The sequence below is a fragment of the Onychomys torridus genome, chromosome 13, assembly GCF_903995425.1.
Source record: "Onychomys torridus chromosome 13, mOncTor1.1, whole genome shotgun sequence".
NCBI classification, from domain to species: domain Eukaryota; kingdom Metazoa; phylum Chordata; class Mammalia; order Rodentia; family Cricetidae; genus Onychomys; species Onychomys torridus.
This window is the reverse complement of record NC_050455.1, coordinates 77,125,696-77,142,412: the sequence shown is the minus strand read 5'-3', so window position 1 is coordinate 77,142,412 and position 16,717 is coordinate 77,125,696. Positions and strand designations below refer to the sequence as shown.

Genomic DNA, 16,717 nt, shown 5'->3' with positions numbered 1-16,717 from the left:
TCAGCCCTCTATCAGACGTGGGATCAGCCACAAAGGAAATCTCAAGAGATACAAAAAAACTGGAATAATCCCCTGTATCTTATCGGATCACCATGGCTTAAAGTTAGAATTCAACAACAATACAAATTACAGAAAGCCTACAATCTTATGGAAACTGAATCACCAGTGGGTCAAGGAAGTAATAAAGAAAGAAATTAAAGACTTCCTAGAATTCAATGAAAATGAAGGCATAACATGCCCAAACTTATGAGACACTATCAAAGCAGTACTAAGAGGAAAGTTCATAGCACTAAGTGTGTACATAAAAAAGTTGAAGAAATCTCACACTAGTGACTTAACAGCACACATGAAAGCACTAGACCAAAAAGAAGCAAACTCTCCCAGGAGGAGTAGACCACAGGAAATAATCAAACTCAGGGCTGAAATCAATGAAATATAAACCAAGAGAATACAAAGAATCAATGAAACCAAGAATTGGTTCTTTGAGAAAATCAACAAGATAGACAAACCCTTATCCAAACTAACCAAACAGCAGAGAGAGAATATCCAAATTAACAAAACCAGAAATGAAAAGGGGGACACAACAACAGACACTGAGGAAATCCAGATAATCATCAGGACATACTTAAAAAACCTGTACTCCACAAAATTGGAAAATGAAAAAGAAATGAGCAATTTTCTGGATAGGTACCACATACCCAAATTAAATCAAAACCAGATAAACAACTTAAATAGACCTATAACCTCCAAAGAAATACAAGCAATCATTAAAAGTCTCCCAACCAAATAAAGTCCAGGGTCAGATGGTTTCAATGCAGAATTCTACCAGAATTTCAAAAGAATTAATACCAATACTCTTCAAATTGTTCCACAAAACAGAAACAGAAGGAACATTGCCAAACTTTTCATGAGGCTACAGTTATCCTGATTCCCAAACCACACAAAGACAAAACAAAGAAAGAGAATTACAGAACAATCTCCCTCATGAACATTGATGCAAAAATACTTGATAAAATACTGGCAAATGGAATCCATCAAAAAAAATCATCCACCATGATCAAATAGGCCTCATCCCAGAGATGCAAGGATGGTTCATATGAAAATCTGTCAATGTAATCCACTAGATAAACAAACTGGAAGAAAAAAACAAAAAACACATGATGATCTCACTAGATGATGAAAAAGCCTTTGACCAAATCCAACACTCTTCATGATAAAGGACTTGCAGAGATCAGGGATATAAGGAACATACCTAAACATAATAAAGTCAATTTAAAGCAAGCTGACAGCCAACATCAAATTAAATGGAGGAAAACTCAAAGCGATTCCACTAAAATCAGGAACAAGACAAGGCTGTCCATTCTCCCCATATCTATTCAATACAGTACTAGAAGTTCTAACTAGAACAATAAGACAACAAAAGGAGATCAAGGGGGTACAAGCTGGAAAGGAAGAAGTCAAACTTTTGCTCTTTGAAGACCATATGATAGTCTACATAAGTGACTCCAAAAAATTCTACCAGGGAACTCCTATAGCTGATAAACTCCTTCAGTAATGTGACAGGATACAAGATTAACTCAGAAAAATCAGTAGCCCTCCTATATACATACAAATGATAAACAGGCTGAGAAAGAAATCAGAGAAACATCACCCTTTACAATAGCCACAAATAAAAATATCTTGAGATAACTCTAACCAGACCTGTATAACAAGAACTTTAAGGCTTTGAAGAAAGAAATTGAAGAAGATATCAAAAAGTGGACAGATCTTCTATGCTCTTGGATAGCATAGGATCAACATAGTAAAAAAAAAAAAAATGGCAATCTTACCAAAAGCAATCTACAGATTCAAGATAATCCCCATCAAAATCCCAACACAATTCTTCACAGACCTTGAAAGAACAATACTCAACTTCATATAGAAAAATAAAAAACCCAGGATAGCCAAAACAATCATGTACAATTAAAGAACTTCCAGAGGCATCACTATCCCTAATTTCAAGCTCTACTCTAGAGCTATAATAATAAAAAAAAAGCTTAGTATTGGCATAAAAACAGACATGTGGATTAATGGAATCAAATTGAAGACTCTGACATTAATCCACACACCTATGACCACCTGATTTTTGACAAAGAAGACAAAATTGTACAGTATTTATGTTTTAAAGGGAAAAATGAAGGAGTTTAAAAAGGAAATTGATCTTTGTGTCAGTTGCATACACAAACAAAAGTTCACAGAAATTTCTTCTGCAAAATTACACTTGGTTTTCAAAAGTTCCATTTCTTTGATCAATGATTTCTAAACTTCAAATGTGGACTATGACATATGAAAAGAGTCTTTAAATAAGCTGTGAAGAAAATGTAAAACTTATGTGGATATTATCCCAAGATGTAAATGCTAATACAGTAAATGTCAAGGTCAATAAATGTTCCTGTGCATATCCTAAAAGGATAGTTTGATAACTTTCAATAATAATACCTAAATTAATGTAATAATTTCCTAACTATAAAGCATTTATTATAAATGTTATTTGTGTACACCATAGATTAAAAATAATTTTTCATATTTCTACTATCCCAAAATAAGTTTATTTTATAGATATTTCATAAAGTGAATACATTTAAAATATTTAACTTTCCTTTTTAGCTAAATATGTATATTCAATAATTAACAAAAATATTATTTATTTGTAGCAAACATTATTTTAGAAAGAAAGAATTAGATAAGTAAACATATATACTTAATATACTCACAAACTTTCAATGGAGTTGATTTCTTTCTCTTTTAATGAAAACGACAACCAAAGATGACAAGATTATATGTCAAGAATCTGGACCACACAAAGAAATGCAGTTACTATATCACTTAATTTTACTTATTTTAAATTATGAAAGTTTGAGACAGAAAATGTACAAGGTTCAAAGATATGAAAGGAACTTGGGCTAATGTAGATGCAGCATAAAGACAGAGAGAGCTGACTAGACTCTATGAGAATGAAAGTAAATGGTTAAAGATGGTGTCCAGGGAGAGGAGAAAACAGAATAGAATGTGGGGCTATGCCAAGGGGGCTACAGTCAGAAACTGAGATTCTGTGCCATATTCCTCTCTTCTTGTCTAGGCCACATTAGTGTCCATTTGGAACATGTGACCCATCACTAATCCCAGAAGATGGTTTCATAGAAAAATTAAATGAAACATCCAAAGTAGGATTAATACCAACCCTTCTTCAGCTCTCTGAATATGTGAGGGATACTTCCAAACTCATGAGAAAAGAATTGCTCTAATACCAAAACAAGCAAGCCACAGAGGAAGACAATTACAGGCCAATGTCTCTAATATAGATGGAGATAGATGAAAAATTTCAGTAAAATACTAGCAAATTTAATTATATAATTAATATAGAACATAAAAGGATTGTATACCACAATCAAATGGGATACAAGAATATTTAATGCATGAAATCAATCAATATGGCACATTATCATAAAATGTATATATATATATATATATATATATATATATATATATGTATATATATATATATAAAAGACCACATGAACATATCAATAGAATTAGAAAAGGTATTTGATATAAGTTAACATCTTATCATGCTTTACAAAAATCTCTCAGCAATAATGGCCATATATGAAACTCTCAATAATAAAGACTATAAATGAAAAGCCATAGATAACATCAGACTCAACAATGAAGAACTGAAAACTTTTCCTTCAAGAACAAGTATGCCACTCTCACCACTGCAATCAAGATAATCCTGGAAACCCTCACCATAGAAAGTAGATGTGAGAGATACAGTCAAAAAAAGGAAAAAAACAGATGACATTATCACACATACATAAAACCCTAAGGACTGCGCTTAACCACACACACAAATATCCCTCAACTGCTGGAATTAATTAATGTATTTTTAAGTTGCATGTATAAAATCAATATAAGAAGATCATCCATGTTTCTCTATACAGCATGATACAAAAAATTAAGAAAATAATATCATTCATAAGAGAAAAAGGAGAAATGAAGATGGAAATAAATGTAAGCAGAGTTGAAAGACTTATACACTGAAAATTATGAACACCCTATTTTTTTCAGAATTATATTCCACCATCTTTGCATGGAAGCTAGTAGTGGCTTTCCTTGACTATGACAGAAGATCCATAATCATACCAATGTGCCATTTCATTTAACCTACCTCGCGCTATACTAAGTCACAGCCCAGACTGTCTGGGTCAATTTAGTCATCTGATTATAATCTTCCACATACATTCCCCCACTATCAGGTATAAATTTTCCCTGCATAGCCTATTTTGCCATGACTCCTCAGCTCTAGTTATCAATATTGCCTCCTATGACACTTGTTTCAATCAAAGGAACTCATTAAAGATGATTGGACAAGGACTACAGCAAGCCCACCAACCATTGGCGAACAGTTCCTTCCAGTCTTGTCTCTGAATTTCCTGAATGAGTTGATGTCATTTATTTTATTCTCATTCTTTTTATGTTAGCAAGTGCAGTTTAAATAATAATTGTCTATACCTCATTTAGTTAACATTAAAAGGATCTCACAATTTTTCCTTGGGACCTGAAATATTTTCTTGTGACTAATTAAAATCTGAAGGACATTAAAGAACACAAATAATTATAGTCCTTGGCTATAAGTATACATTTCATCCTGTCATTGGCCTCTGTGGTTAGGTTCAAATCAGTAATTTCAATCTGTAACTGTTTCTTACTGCTTCTAAAGCCAAGAGTACACACAAACAGCAAAAAGCTTCATTTCTTTTTTGCAAATAAATTCAATGGCAAATAATTCATGCTTCTGCCACCTTCGTCCTTTATTTAAAATATATCAAGACACACACTATATATATTTCCAGTTATTAGACAATTGTTGATTAAAATTTCTTGGGTGGCCTTTAATTGATTCTTGTGTGAAATCAATGTAAGCAGGCAGAAGTCCGTGGAAAACTCACAGGGGTGTGTGTGTGCGTGTGTGTGTATGTGTGTGTGTGTGTGTGTGTGTGTGTGTGTGTGTGTGTATACATTTAAGGCCCCTTAAAAACTCATTTGGATGCATACAATATCATGTCTTGTAAAAGAAATGGATAGGAGCCAAGAGAAGAAGACTATGTAGCAGTTTATAAAACATGTGTCAAAATCACCTTTACCCTGACAGTTACGATGAATTAAATCTGCCTCACACCTTATACCTATCTCTCAGCTTTAATCTCTACATTGATTTTTGACCAAATAGCCTCAGGACTTGAGATAATAAAATCACACCAGAGGAAACACAAATCATCCTCCTTGCTTTCTGTCTGGTAGCTTTAGATTTTATCTTTACTTACAATAATTGAAAAAAAGAATTAAATCAAAACATACAACCAATGGTTGTCATCTTCCATCAATTATAATTTTTGCTAATGGATATAAAATCCAGTTGTTATTCTTTTAATCTGTCAATTAGATGTCAAAAACTATTTTGCATCTGTTCAAGGCTTGTGGACACTAACAATACCTGTTATTACACTGTCACTTCCATCTGGTGGCTGATTTTTGACATTGTTTATAATTTATACACAGAGAAATCATTTTGTGAAAAATGTTGTGCATATGAAGGACATTTTCTCTTTGTAAAAGTTAAACACCACCACTTCCTAAAACCCAATCCCCTTGCTTGCTCTATGACTAAGAAGTTTATAATCATTTTCTCAGCATTTACTAGGTAAGACTTTTCATATGTGGTTGAAAATGGCTCTTGGACATTTCTGTTTAGAATATTTTCTTGCCGTGTTTTGTTTGTTTGTTTGTTTGTTTTTTCACTATGCTGTTAACTTTTCTCCCCTCCCCATGCCACCATATATTTTTTCAATCAACCATTCTTTGATATGGTTTTAAATCCAATGTCTATTTGTCCTTCAGCTCATGATCATATCTAATACATGAAAATCTGCTGCTCTCCAGTAACTAACATCCTCTTTACACATAGCAACAGTGGCAGCAGGGACAGAGGCTGCTGTTACACAAATCTTCCCTTATTTATTCCAAGGCAGAAGGAAAGACCAGTTTGCAATATGAGCAGAAACTGTGAGGGGCAACTGCAGGCTGAAAGAACTGCTTATAAATATTTAACCACTGCCAAGGTAGGTGAACTCACTGCAACTACAGAAGACAGCAATAACGAAGGGAGGGAAGGGGAGGAGAGGGGAGGGGAGGGAAGGGGAGGGGAGGGGAGGGAAGGGGAGGGGAAGGGAGGGGAGGGGAGGGAGGGAAGGGGAGTGGAGGGGAGGGGAGGGGAGAGGAGGGGAGGGGAGAAGATCTGGTTAGCAGGGAAGGTTGACAGATAGGAAGCCAGGGAAGATCTGAGGAAGGAAAGGAGGGAGAGATGAAAGAATGGAAGCAAAGGGGGAAAAATAAAGGAAAAAGCAGTTGAGAAGAATGGACGGAGAGAGGAAGGGAAGGGGCAGAAGGAGGGGAAGGAGGAAGCAGGAGAGAGAAGAAAGAAAGGAGGGAGGGAGGAAGAAGTGCAGAGAGGAATAAAAGAAAGCGGGAAGGAGGAAGTAAAGGATAAAAAGAGAGAGACAGTAAAGTGAAATAAAGTCTTTATTACTGGTAAAAATTGTACTTTGTTCCCAGGCACTGAGAGAGTTAGTTGCCAGAGGCAGAACCAGAAAAACCTACAACTGCCTCCCTACTTGGTGGTAGTAAAGACCTCTATACACACCTTAGCGTTGGCCTTTGTATTTTCACTTCTATAGATGGAGAAATCTTTGTTCTTGCTCTCCTAGGAGTAGATGCGGTTCTGATTGCCCTGTTTACACAATTTAAACTTCCTTATGACAAAGGAGACAAACTGAATACAGAAAGGAATGTAGTCTCACAGAAGAGAACTGTCCAGAGGGCCTGAAGGCCAGCTTTGTAAACCTCCAGGCCAGTCTTCTGCTCCTGAAGGATACAGGCTCTCATCCAGCAAACTGGTAATGACACACTGCCAAGTATCTGGAAGTGCAGTCCTCCCAAGCCTTAGAGACTTTTGTAGCAGCATTCTGTTACTTCTGGGGATAGCAATATCCAGGCATCTCCCTCAAATCCATAGTGAGGAGTTAGATAATGAAGATACAGGCTGATAATACCGTGTGTGTGTGTGTGTGTGTGTGTGTGTGTGTGTGTGTGTGTCTGTGTGTGTCTTCGTGCAAATGCATGCACATGTGTGTGCATGCTTTAGTTCATAAATGTAGCAAGTAAGAAAACAAAATAGTGGAATGTTTGGCTTGGGAAATGACTCAGCGAATAAAGCAGTTGCCACAGAAGTGCAAGGATTCCCAGCACCCACAACAATGCTGGGTATGACAGTGTGTGCCTGTTACCCCAGCAAGGGCTGAGGCCGAAACAGATATATTCCAGGCAAACCACCCAGCTGGGCTAGTCAGAACTGTGAGCTTTGGGTCCGGTGAGAGACCCTGTCTCGAAAAGAAAGAAAAAGAAAGAAGGAAGGAAGGAAGGAAGGAAGGAAGGAAGGAAGGAAGGAAGGAAGGAAGGAAGGAAGGAAGGAGAGAGAGAGAGAGAGAGAAAGAAAGAAAGAAAGAAAGAAAGAAAGAAAGAAAGAAAGAAAGAAAGAAAGAAAGAAAGAAAGAAAGAAAATAAAAGAAATGGTAGAAAGCAATAGAGGAAGTCTCCAGATTTCAATTATTCACCTTTGCATGTGTATACACAGATGCAGACACATTTGTACATACACACACACACACACACACACACACTATAAAAAAGTAAAATGAAATATTTTCATTAATAAATATATCATCTAGGCGTTAACTAGATAAATACCAAATCCTAAAATTCAGTAATATTCACTGTAATTAAACCAATGAAAGTATATATATATGACTATTAAGCAAAATTTTTTTGGAGTATGGGTAAAGATAAATGATACTGAAGTTCTTTCAAAAGAAACATAGAAACCTACTACTCTAGATGCTTCAATATAAATATTAAAAAATATTGACACATAACAGAATCCCATTAAAGGAACATCTGTATGCCAATAAAAAGTGTGAAGACCAATTCACAGTGGGTTTGTTTTGTTTGTTGCTGTTTTGTTTTTTTTCTGCTTTTGACACTTGGAACATCTCTTGTCACTCACCATCAGTTATGATCAGCTTTATGACAATGGTTTCATTTTCTCCGGTGCTGGCCTCAGAGCGGCATCTGTAAAATCCAGAGTCAGCAGCCACGGCATTGGGGATAATGAGGACACTCTGCATGCTCCCCTTGCTGCAGTTGCTCCATGTTTTCCTTTGGTACCTTGATGTGTATTTTGTCTTTTGAGATAGGTTACAGTAAGCTAAGATGTCTACCTGATGAGGCTGGACTTTTTCCCACATGACTTCTTGCACTGGCCATTTCCTTTGAAGCTGGCAACTGAGTGTGACATTTTGTCCACGTTCTGCATACAGATGGCCATTTGAGGGTGCAGCTATCTCAAAACTATCTGAAAAAAAGAAACATATGCTTAGATAGGTGGTCAGATGTTCACACCAAGAGAGGAAAGCTACCCAGAATTCACACTGAAGTGATTACCTAACATTACCTAATGCAGTTACTCCAAGATTAAATAGTATCTTCACTTTATATTTTTGTAAGAGAATGGATTTTTCATTAAGGTTTTGTAGACAGAAAAGGGATTTATGCTTGACACATAACCTTCTAATGTTACTTGATTAATCGAATAATGAGAAATATAACCAAAAACCTTGGTGCTTTCTTTACAGTGATTATATCAGGGTCTGAATTCACAGAACTAAGCCAGTAACATCAATTTCCAGATTATAAGACAATAGACTAAGGTTTTAATGGCCATTAAAAAACTACATCATTTTTTATTAACTATACTCATTTGTACAGGAATATCCAGAGCATAGGTGGAGACTCACATGTAGTATAAATTTCTGATGCCAAAAATATTCTCCTAAATTCCTACCTTTACTCCACTAGTTCTGGAGTTTACAGCACAAGCATGCGTCATCAAATATTTCAATAATTGTTTTAGTATGTTCTGGGGACCTTTGTGTGCCTTTTGGAGATCTGTAAGATTCAATTTATCTTCAAAACAATAGAAAAATAAAATTAACCTCTCCAGTCCTGATTTCTCAGGAGTGTAAAGCATATACTGTTAGAGCCTCTGAGATATTGTTCAGTGAGTGCCCAAAGATTCTTGTGTTTAAAATTGTATTCAGTGTTAAGCTCTACTACTATGAACAAGATAGATATAACCCACATGAATAAATGTTCTTTAGGGGCCCTCTTTCATGAAGTAAGCACCAGCTTCATTCATCCAAAGTCTTTCTTTACTACCACAAACCAAGAACTATGATGTGTTAGCCAAGAAGAGAAGAGGTCTGAGCAGCAATAATGTCACAGAGCTTATGGGCAGGTGGGATGGAAAAAAAATAGAAGAGCATCTACTTCTCAAGGCCAGCTATGCTCAGAAGTGACAATGAATGAGTGGTCAGGCTTATAAAACAATAATCAATCAGTAGGAAAAGGAAGGGAGGGGAGGCAATGAAAATAAGAAAAAAGCACATTTGACAAAGAGTGCAAGCCGGACGGTGGTGGCACACGCCTTTAATCCCAGCACTCAGGAGGCAGAGGCAGGTGGATCTCTGTGAGTTTGAGGCCAACTTGGGCTACAGAGTGAGTTCCAGGAAAGGCACAAAGCTACACAGAGAAACCCTGTCTCAAAAGACAAAAAACAAAAACAAAAAGAAAAAAGAAAAAGAGTACAAGTCTGAAGTACAGTATGATTTGCTGTTCATATTAAATTTGGACCTTGTATCTACCGACACCAAAAACTAGCTGCAACAAGTGGCTCCTGGTGTGAAGACTCTTGTGCACAGAAAAGCCACAGCTGTCTAGTATTTCAATATGTGGCCCTCCAGCTGTTCAGCAAAAGTAACACTTTCACCACATAAGAGATGTACCGAAAATGTTTCATCTCTAGGTTACAATCCAACACAACAGAAGGAAAAAATTAAAGGGAGAAAAGGTGTAAGAAGAAAATAATAATAAAATCAAAGCTTAGAGGAGGGGGGGAGTTAAAATTAAGATGGGAGAAGTCACTAGAAAAACGATGGGAAACAGAAGGAAAACACTAAATGAGATACTAGTAGTCTGCAATAAAACACCTGCTGTTTATATGCCAACAATCCTGGGCCTTCAGCCTGGTCCCACAGCCATTCAGTCCCAAATAAACACACAGAGGCTATATTAATTACAAACTGTTTGGCCTATGGCTCAGGCTTATCATTAACTAGCTCTTACAACATACTTCAACCCATTTCTATTAATCTATGTTTTGCCATGTGGCATTACCTGTGTTCCAGTACATCTTGCTCCCCTGGCAGCACTGGGTATCTCCCCTAACTCCATCTTCTTCTCCTGTTTCTCTGCCTGGATTCCCCACCTGGCTCTGTTCTGCCTTGTCATAGGCCATAACGGCTTCTTTATTAACCAGCGGTAGCAACATGTATTCACACCATCCCACAGCAGCATTTAAGAGCCCTGGCTACTGGTTTTGGTGATTGTCTTCAGAGCTCACATTCACAGCTCCATTTCTTCATTCTTTCTGGATGCTTCTCTACTCCCATCACCTCAGAAGCTTTCTTTGGGCCATTCTCACCCTGCCCTGCTCTCAGGAGCAGCTCCATACACTTGTCAATTCAGGCGCAAAGTTCTAGGTTCTGCATAGGGAAATTATGTGCATTTATATGAAGGACAAATTCATGAAGCACCAGAGAAAATCTCTACCCATGAACACCCAGACCTAAGGAATGGAGGGAGCATTAGGGGCAGATGGGTTCCAGTTCAGGCTCCACATAAGGACCTAGACCCACCTGCCTTGTAGACTCAAATGCAAGAAAAATCAGGATAGCTGGCTGAGAAGCATAGAGAAGCTTTCCTTATGTGCCCATCCCACCCCCCTCAAGTTTCTTTCTACAAAAATTGACTATTTGGTCTGAGACAAAAACCAAGCCCTACATGAAGGCTGCTTGTGGCTGCTATGCTCATCCAAGTGGAAGGTTGTCCAAAGTAACACTAAAAATAACAATCAAGAAGACCTGACATAAAGAAGAGGGTACACCATCCTAACACACTGAAAATTCAAAGATGAATATGTTTAAATCAGAGAGAAAAAACTGATGTAATTCATGGGGAAAAAAGGTCTGATTTTAATTGAATCACAAAATGAAAAAAAAATAGAAACCCATTGTTCCATATTTGTAATTTAGTCATGTACTAGTTTCTAAAAATGAAAATAAAATACTGTTGTCTAATTTTTATTGGTATATTCAACTTTACAGGTGACTTTTCTGTCATAATTATAGATCATTGATTTTAAAAAGTAGTTCTGTACTTTATCTACTCTTCTAAGTATCACTCCACCACTGGAGAACCAGTCACTGCTGGGTGTACAATACTTCATGCTCACCTCACATCCCTAGCCACTGACTTTCACCATCAGTATCCCATAGGCCTATCACTCAGTCTGCTGTTCGGGAAGCTCTTCCCATCACCCAATGATGTACAGTAGTTTCTTCCAGAGCTGTAACACTCCCTTCAGGAGGGAGGCAGAGACACAAGGCGTAAAACAAGTGTAATAGGTCTGCGAAAGCTCAAACATGCCAGATCTCTGGATAAACCTGCCTGGGGTTTTAAAGGCAGTAAATAACTACCAGAGAAGCAGAAAGCTCCAGGATTATTGCTTTCATGAGTTGCCACTGGTCTGTTGGGGTGTTCTTTGGGGTGATGTAGCTTTATTTGAAGCTACTTCTGTTAGTTGCCTCAATAAAATCTTATTGGTTCACCAAATTTGGTCCATCATGAGATATCTTTCTGGGGTAAGTAGATATGTATGTGTGTCATGTCTCCCAGGAAAGGACGGTTAAATAATGTCATCAATATCACAGAGCCTGGGTCTCTACACCAGCTTCCCAAGCCAAGCCTTTGTGCAAGGCAACTAACAAGTTACACCACTATGTTTTGAGTCCCAAGAGCAAGTCCCCTTGCAAGAAATTAAAGAGAGTAATTAATACTTTTTTAACGGAAAGTCAATTCAAACTCCAATTGTAGTCGATGCAATATGTCTTTTGATTGTTTGGGGTGGCATTGACATCTGCAATAATCTTCATGTTAAGAAATATATTCAAAATAACATTTTAATGCCAAAGTAAATTAAGAGTTCTACCCAAAGAAAGATACATCTGAAAATTCATAAAAAGACATTCATGTTTCCTAAGAAATAGTAGTCTTGCCAAAACAACCAAGCTTAACTCTAACCAAACTTTTAAAGTTACTCCAACTTACAAAGCTACAAAGAGTTGAGAAGTGTGGTATATGACACTTTGAGAAAGCAGAACATTGGGCTATACAAAACTCAAATTTATGGCAACAATAACAAAAGAAAAGGAAAGAGGAACTTAGAAGTTTGAAAGGACTAAATAGCTCTAATGCATGAATTGAAAAGCAGAATATTGATGCAACTGGAGAAATGTAAAATAGATAAAATCTAATAAGAAAGAGTATGAGAAATATAGAACAGGAATATTAGGGCCAAGATTGATAGTTTATCAAGTTTTAAAAGAGGCACATAGGAATTTATCTTACTGTTATTGCTGGAATGATTAAGGGAACACCATCCTGTTCTGTTCTGATTCCAGTTTGTGTTTGCTTTGACAGTTCTCAGCCCTTTACCCTCCTCCCCACAATAGTCACAGCAGCCTTGGCAAGACATTTGATTTTCATGGTCTTGACCATGGTCCAGACATAATAACCCAAATAATATGTAAACTAAAATAACTATAGAAATATAAGTAAAATATAATCAGCATGTAGTGTCTAAAATAATAATTATTATTATGCTCTGCCAAGAATGAATATTTCAAGGTTACTCTGACCCTCATCTAACTTTGGTGTAACATATGGATGATCTTCGTAGTTTTTGTCTTTAAAAACTCTGTACCCCTGAATTTGGATGCCAAGAGATTTTTCAGAGGCATGAGCCTGTTCTTGGTCTGAATAATAAAAGGAACATAAAACTTCTAATTGATTTAATCAGCATGGTTGTCAATAACTATCGCCCATGGATCATTTCATTTCTAATGAAATTTTCTTAATTAAAGACCTAAAAATATGTGTTTAATAAAAGTTTGGGAAGCCAGACAACTGAGCTAACTGGAAGTGTTGGTTGTAAAAAGGCCCTTCACACTCTCAGGCTCTCATTTTTGCTGTAACTGTGTAATTGGGTAATAATGAAGTTGTTTCACAAATGTGGGTGTCTTAACTTCCCAAAACACTATGCTTATAGGTGACAGAATGCAAATCAAACAAATTTCATTTTATTTGTGAGCCCATGCATTTTTACATGCCAGAATATTCCCACTTCTAACAGTCTCCTTGCTTTTCCACCTCCTTTTCTAACCAGACTCCTTACTCATCCCTGAGTGGAAATTTCTCCCCTCTGAGATCTACCTGAGACCAGAGGACATAGTACCCAATGTCCAACCATTCTTTACTCTTCCCTATTTATTCAAATTTATGGAAGGTGTGGGTCTCCCATGTGTTCTCATTTTTCACGAGTATTTCATGCAGTTGGCATCCATTTCTATCATTCCACCAATACTCCAAATGTCACCTGTGTCCTTGACTCTGAATGTTAGAGGTACAGCCTTCGATAAAGCCCCACTATACCCAGCCGGCATCTGTGCTTTCTTGCTTTGCCTCTTTCCTCTCTGACATGCCTCCCATCTCCTTCAGAATTTACTCTCCTTTCTCAAGTGTTCCTCTCTGAATGCCAGTCTGCATTTGCCATCCTCAGGTGTCTATGTCTACCCTCGCTTCTCCACCACCTCTTGTTGGAGTCAGGTAAAACTCAACCACTCCCACTTGCTCAGATGTCTCCTTGGGTTTCCAAAGTACAAGACAATAACTTTTTCTTAAGATGTTTAAAATAGACTAACTTCAAACAGTGCAGAATTGCCCCAAGCCATCTGTAGTAGCTATTATTACATCAGCTAATTAGAAGTGCTAGCACTAGTAGCTTCAATGTATTCCCCTCCCTGCCTAGTCCATGAAGATGCACAATGTAACTCTTCTAAAATCCAAATGTTGACTGCATGATGACTAAAAAAGTGTTCTATGGTGACCTGAGATACAGTTCTCCAAAACAAGCAGACAAAACAAATAAACAGACAAAATAAGTAAATAAACACACTAATTTCAATTATAAGCAGAGTCTAGGAAGTAGAAATGAGGGTCCAGGAAGTGGAAAAAAAGTGTTTCTGAAATTCATAGAACAGGCGGTGTGGGAGGTGCTGTAGCAATGGCAGAGGAAGGAGGCTAGACCCCAAAGACTAAATTTCCCCGAAGTAGCTTCACCTCACTCCCTCTTTCTGTGACAGACAAAAGCCAGAAAAAGTCAGTTGTGGCAGACCCCTAACTGAAGTTTAAAACAACTTCAAGCAAACAGGAACAGGAACCTGTAACCTAAAACATGTCATTATTCACAGAACCAACTCCCAATTACTGCTGTAAAGTCATTGCAGTGTGTTCATTTCAAATATGGAAAGTGACAAATAGGTTAGACACCCTTTCCTTAAAATGTCCCAATGTTCCTCAATGACTAAGTTAGGAGATGAGTTGAATGTGTTCCACTAAATTTACATGGCAAAGTTCTTAGCCTTCACCAGCAAATAAAGTAGTTTAGAATGAGGTCCATTGTAGATGCCATTAGTTAAGATGAAGTCATCCTGCAGTAGGTCAACTCTTATGCAATAAGGTCAGAATCTTTATGTTACAAAGGGGGCAATGCAGGCATAGAGGGAGAGGGAGAATGCTGTAAGAGAATGAAGGCAGAGACATGTGGAATACCACAAGCCAAGGAAGAGCTGGGTCTCGGTGAGAGGCCTGGCATAGCTGTGAGAGGAACCTGCCCATCCACCTATGATGCTCTCCTTCTGGACAAGCAACACAGAATGTAGCACTTGTTACAGCAGCTGTGGCAATAACTCAGAACTACATTTGGGTAATAGGAGTTTCACCAGCCCACTCTGAAGCAGCCAGGATGGCCTGTTCTCCACAGGCCGCACACAAAATACCATTTGCCATCCTTCATTTAGAGTGCAGATAAAAGGTAAAGGAACCAAGCAAGATAAAAATGAGCTAAAAGATTGCTTGACTGAAAAGCAAAGATAAAGGGAGAAGGATGAGAGCTACCATCAAGAGATAAACACAGCCATCCCAAAGCAGGCTGCCAACACCATCCCAAAGGCGGGACAGACAGGGACATTTGTTTAAAGGGAACAAAAGAGATCAGCCCTAGATGATGAAGCAGGGACTCAGCCCAGAAATCACAAATAAAGGGGAGATTTACAGTAGGTCCAGAACAGGCTGCACCTGTCTAAGCCCCAGACAGAAACAGCTTGCCACATGGCTTGGCAGATCTGACTCACACCACCCAGAATTCCAAGCAGTGATCCAGGCTACAGGCCCAGACTTAGATATCCAAGCTGCTCCTCAGGCAGCTTCCAAGAGTTCTTTCGTCTAGGGAGCCTTTATCTGAGAGTAACCAGGATCTGCACCTTTTAATTGCTACTCAAATTCTCTTACCATGCTTGCTACCTGGAAGTGATGCTATTTATTTAAGTCAGTAGCACAGTTTGCCAAACTCCATGAAAAAGTCCAACTTTTCGAAAATGCTGCATTATTTTCTCCCTGTCAGAAAATCAAATAATGGGGTACAAGAATTTTAAGGAGTACATTTCTGAGGTCTTTTAAAACAGAAAGATATTAGTCCGAGAGCTTTGAGTTTTTCTACTAAAATGTTATCAAGAGTCTCCCAAATTTATGAATAAATGTTGACTTTCTCTGTAGGAAATTCTTAACAGAAAAAGAAAAAAAATTATCAGAAGATTAATCCTCTCTTTAATCATCTCCTAGCAAAGACCAGAAGCTGGAGCACACCGAGCATTTACCTCATATACTAAAAGCATACCTCCCCTCAGAGCTCAGGGAACCACATGAAAGAGCAGGCAGAAGGAGAGAGAGAAACAGAGGAGATGGAGGACAACTGGAGAACACGGCCCCCTAAGACAGCTGAGCAAGGCTCATATGAACTTAGAAACTGAAGCAGCATGCACAGGGTCTACATGGTCTGCACCAGGACCTTTGCATATGTATCTTAGCTTTTAGTTTAGTACTTTTATAGGACCCCTGAATGTGTAAACAACTGGGTCTCTGAGTCTTGTGCCCTCTCTTGGGCATCCTTTATTTTCCGGTTGGCTTGTCTTGTCCAAATCAATGTGATGGTTTTCATTTTCCTTACATTTTATTTTGTCATATTTTGTTGTTATCTCGTAGAAACCTGTTCTTTTCTAACAAGAGACAAAAAGGGCATGGATCCAGATGTAAGAGGAGCTGGGAAAGAACTGGAAGAAGAGGGAGGGGAAATCATTTTCAGATTATATTTTGTGAGAAATGAATCTATAGTGAATAAAAGGAGGAAAATGTGTATGTTCTGTGAACATATTCACATGTGTGTATATGTATATGTATGTTCATGTGTGTAGGGAACAGGGGTCAACATTAGATGCCTTCATTTATCAGCCTCCATCTTCATTTTTAGAACATTCTCTAACTGAACCTGAAG

The 16,717-nt window shown here is 37.7% G+C and overlaps 1 protein-coding gene across 1 annotated transcript in view; it reads right to left on the bottom strand.

Annotated features, from left to right (window-relative positions):
* The window catches only part of Cd226 (CD226 molecule), a 76,044-nt gene that overhangs the window by 25,727 nt on the left and 33,600 nt on the right, over positions 1-16,717 (bottom strand). The window contains exon 3 of the mRNA XM_036204329.1: positions 8,159-8,506. Coding sequence (XP_036060222.1) covers positions 8,159-8,506 — 348 coding nt within the window. The remainder of the gene's footprint in view (positions 1-8,158; positions 8,507-16,717) is intronic.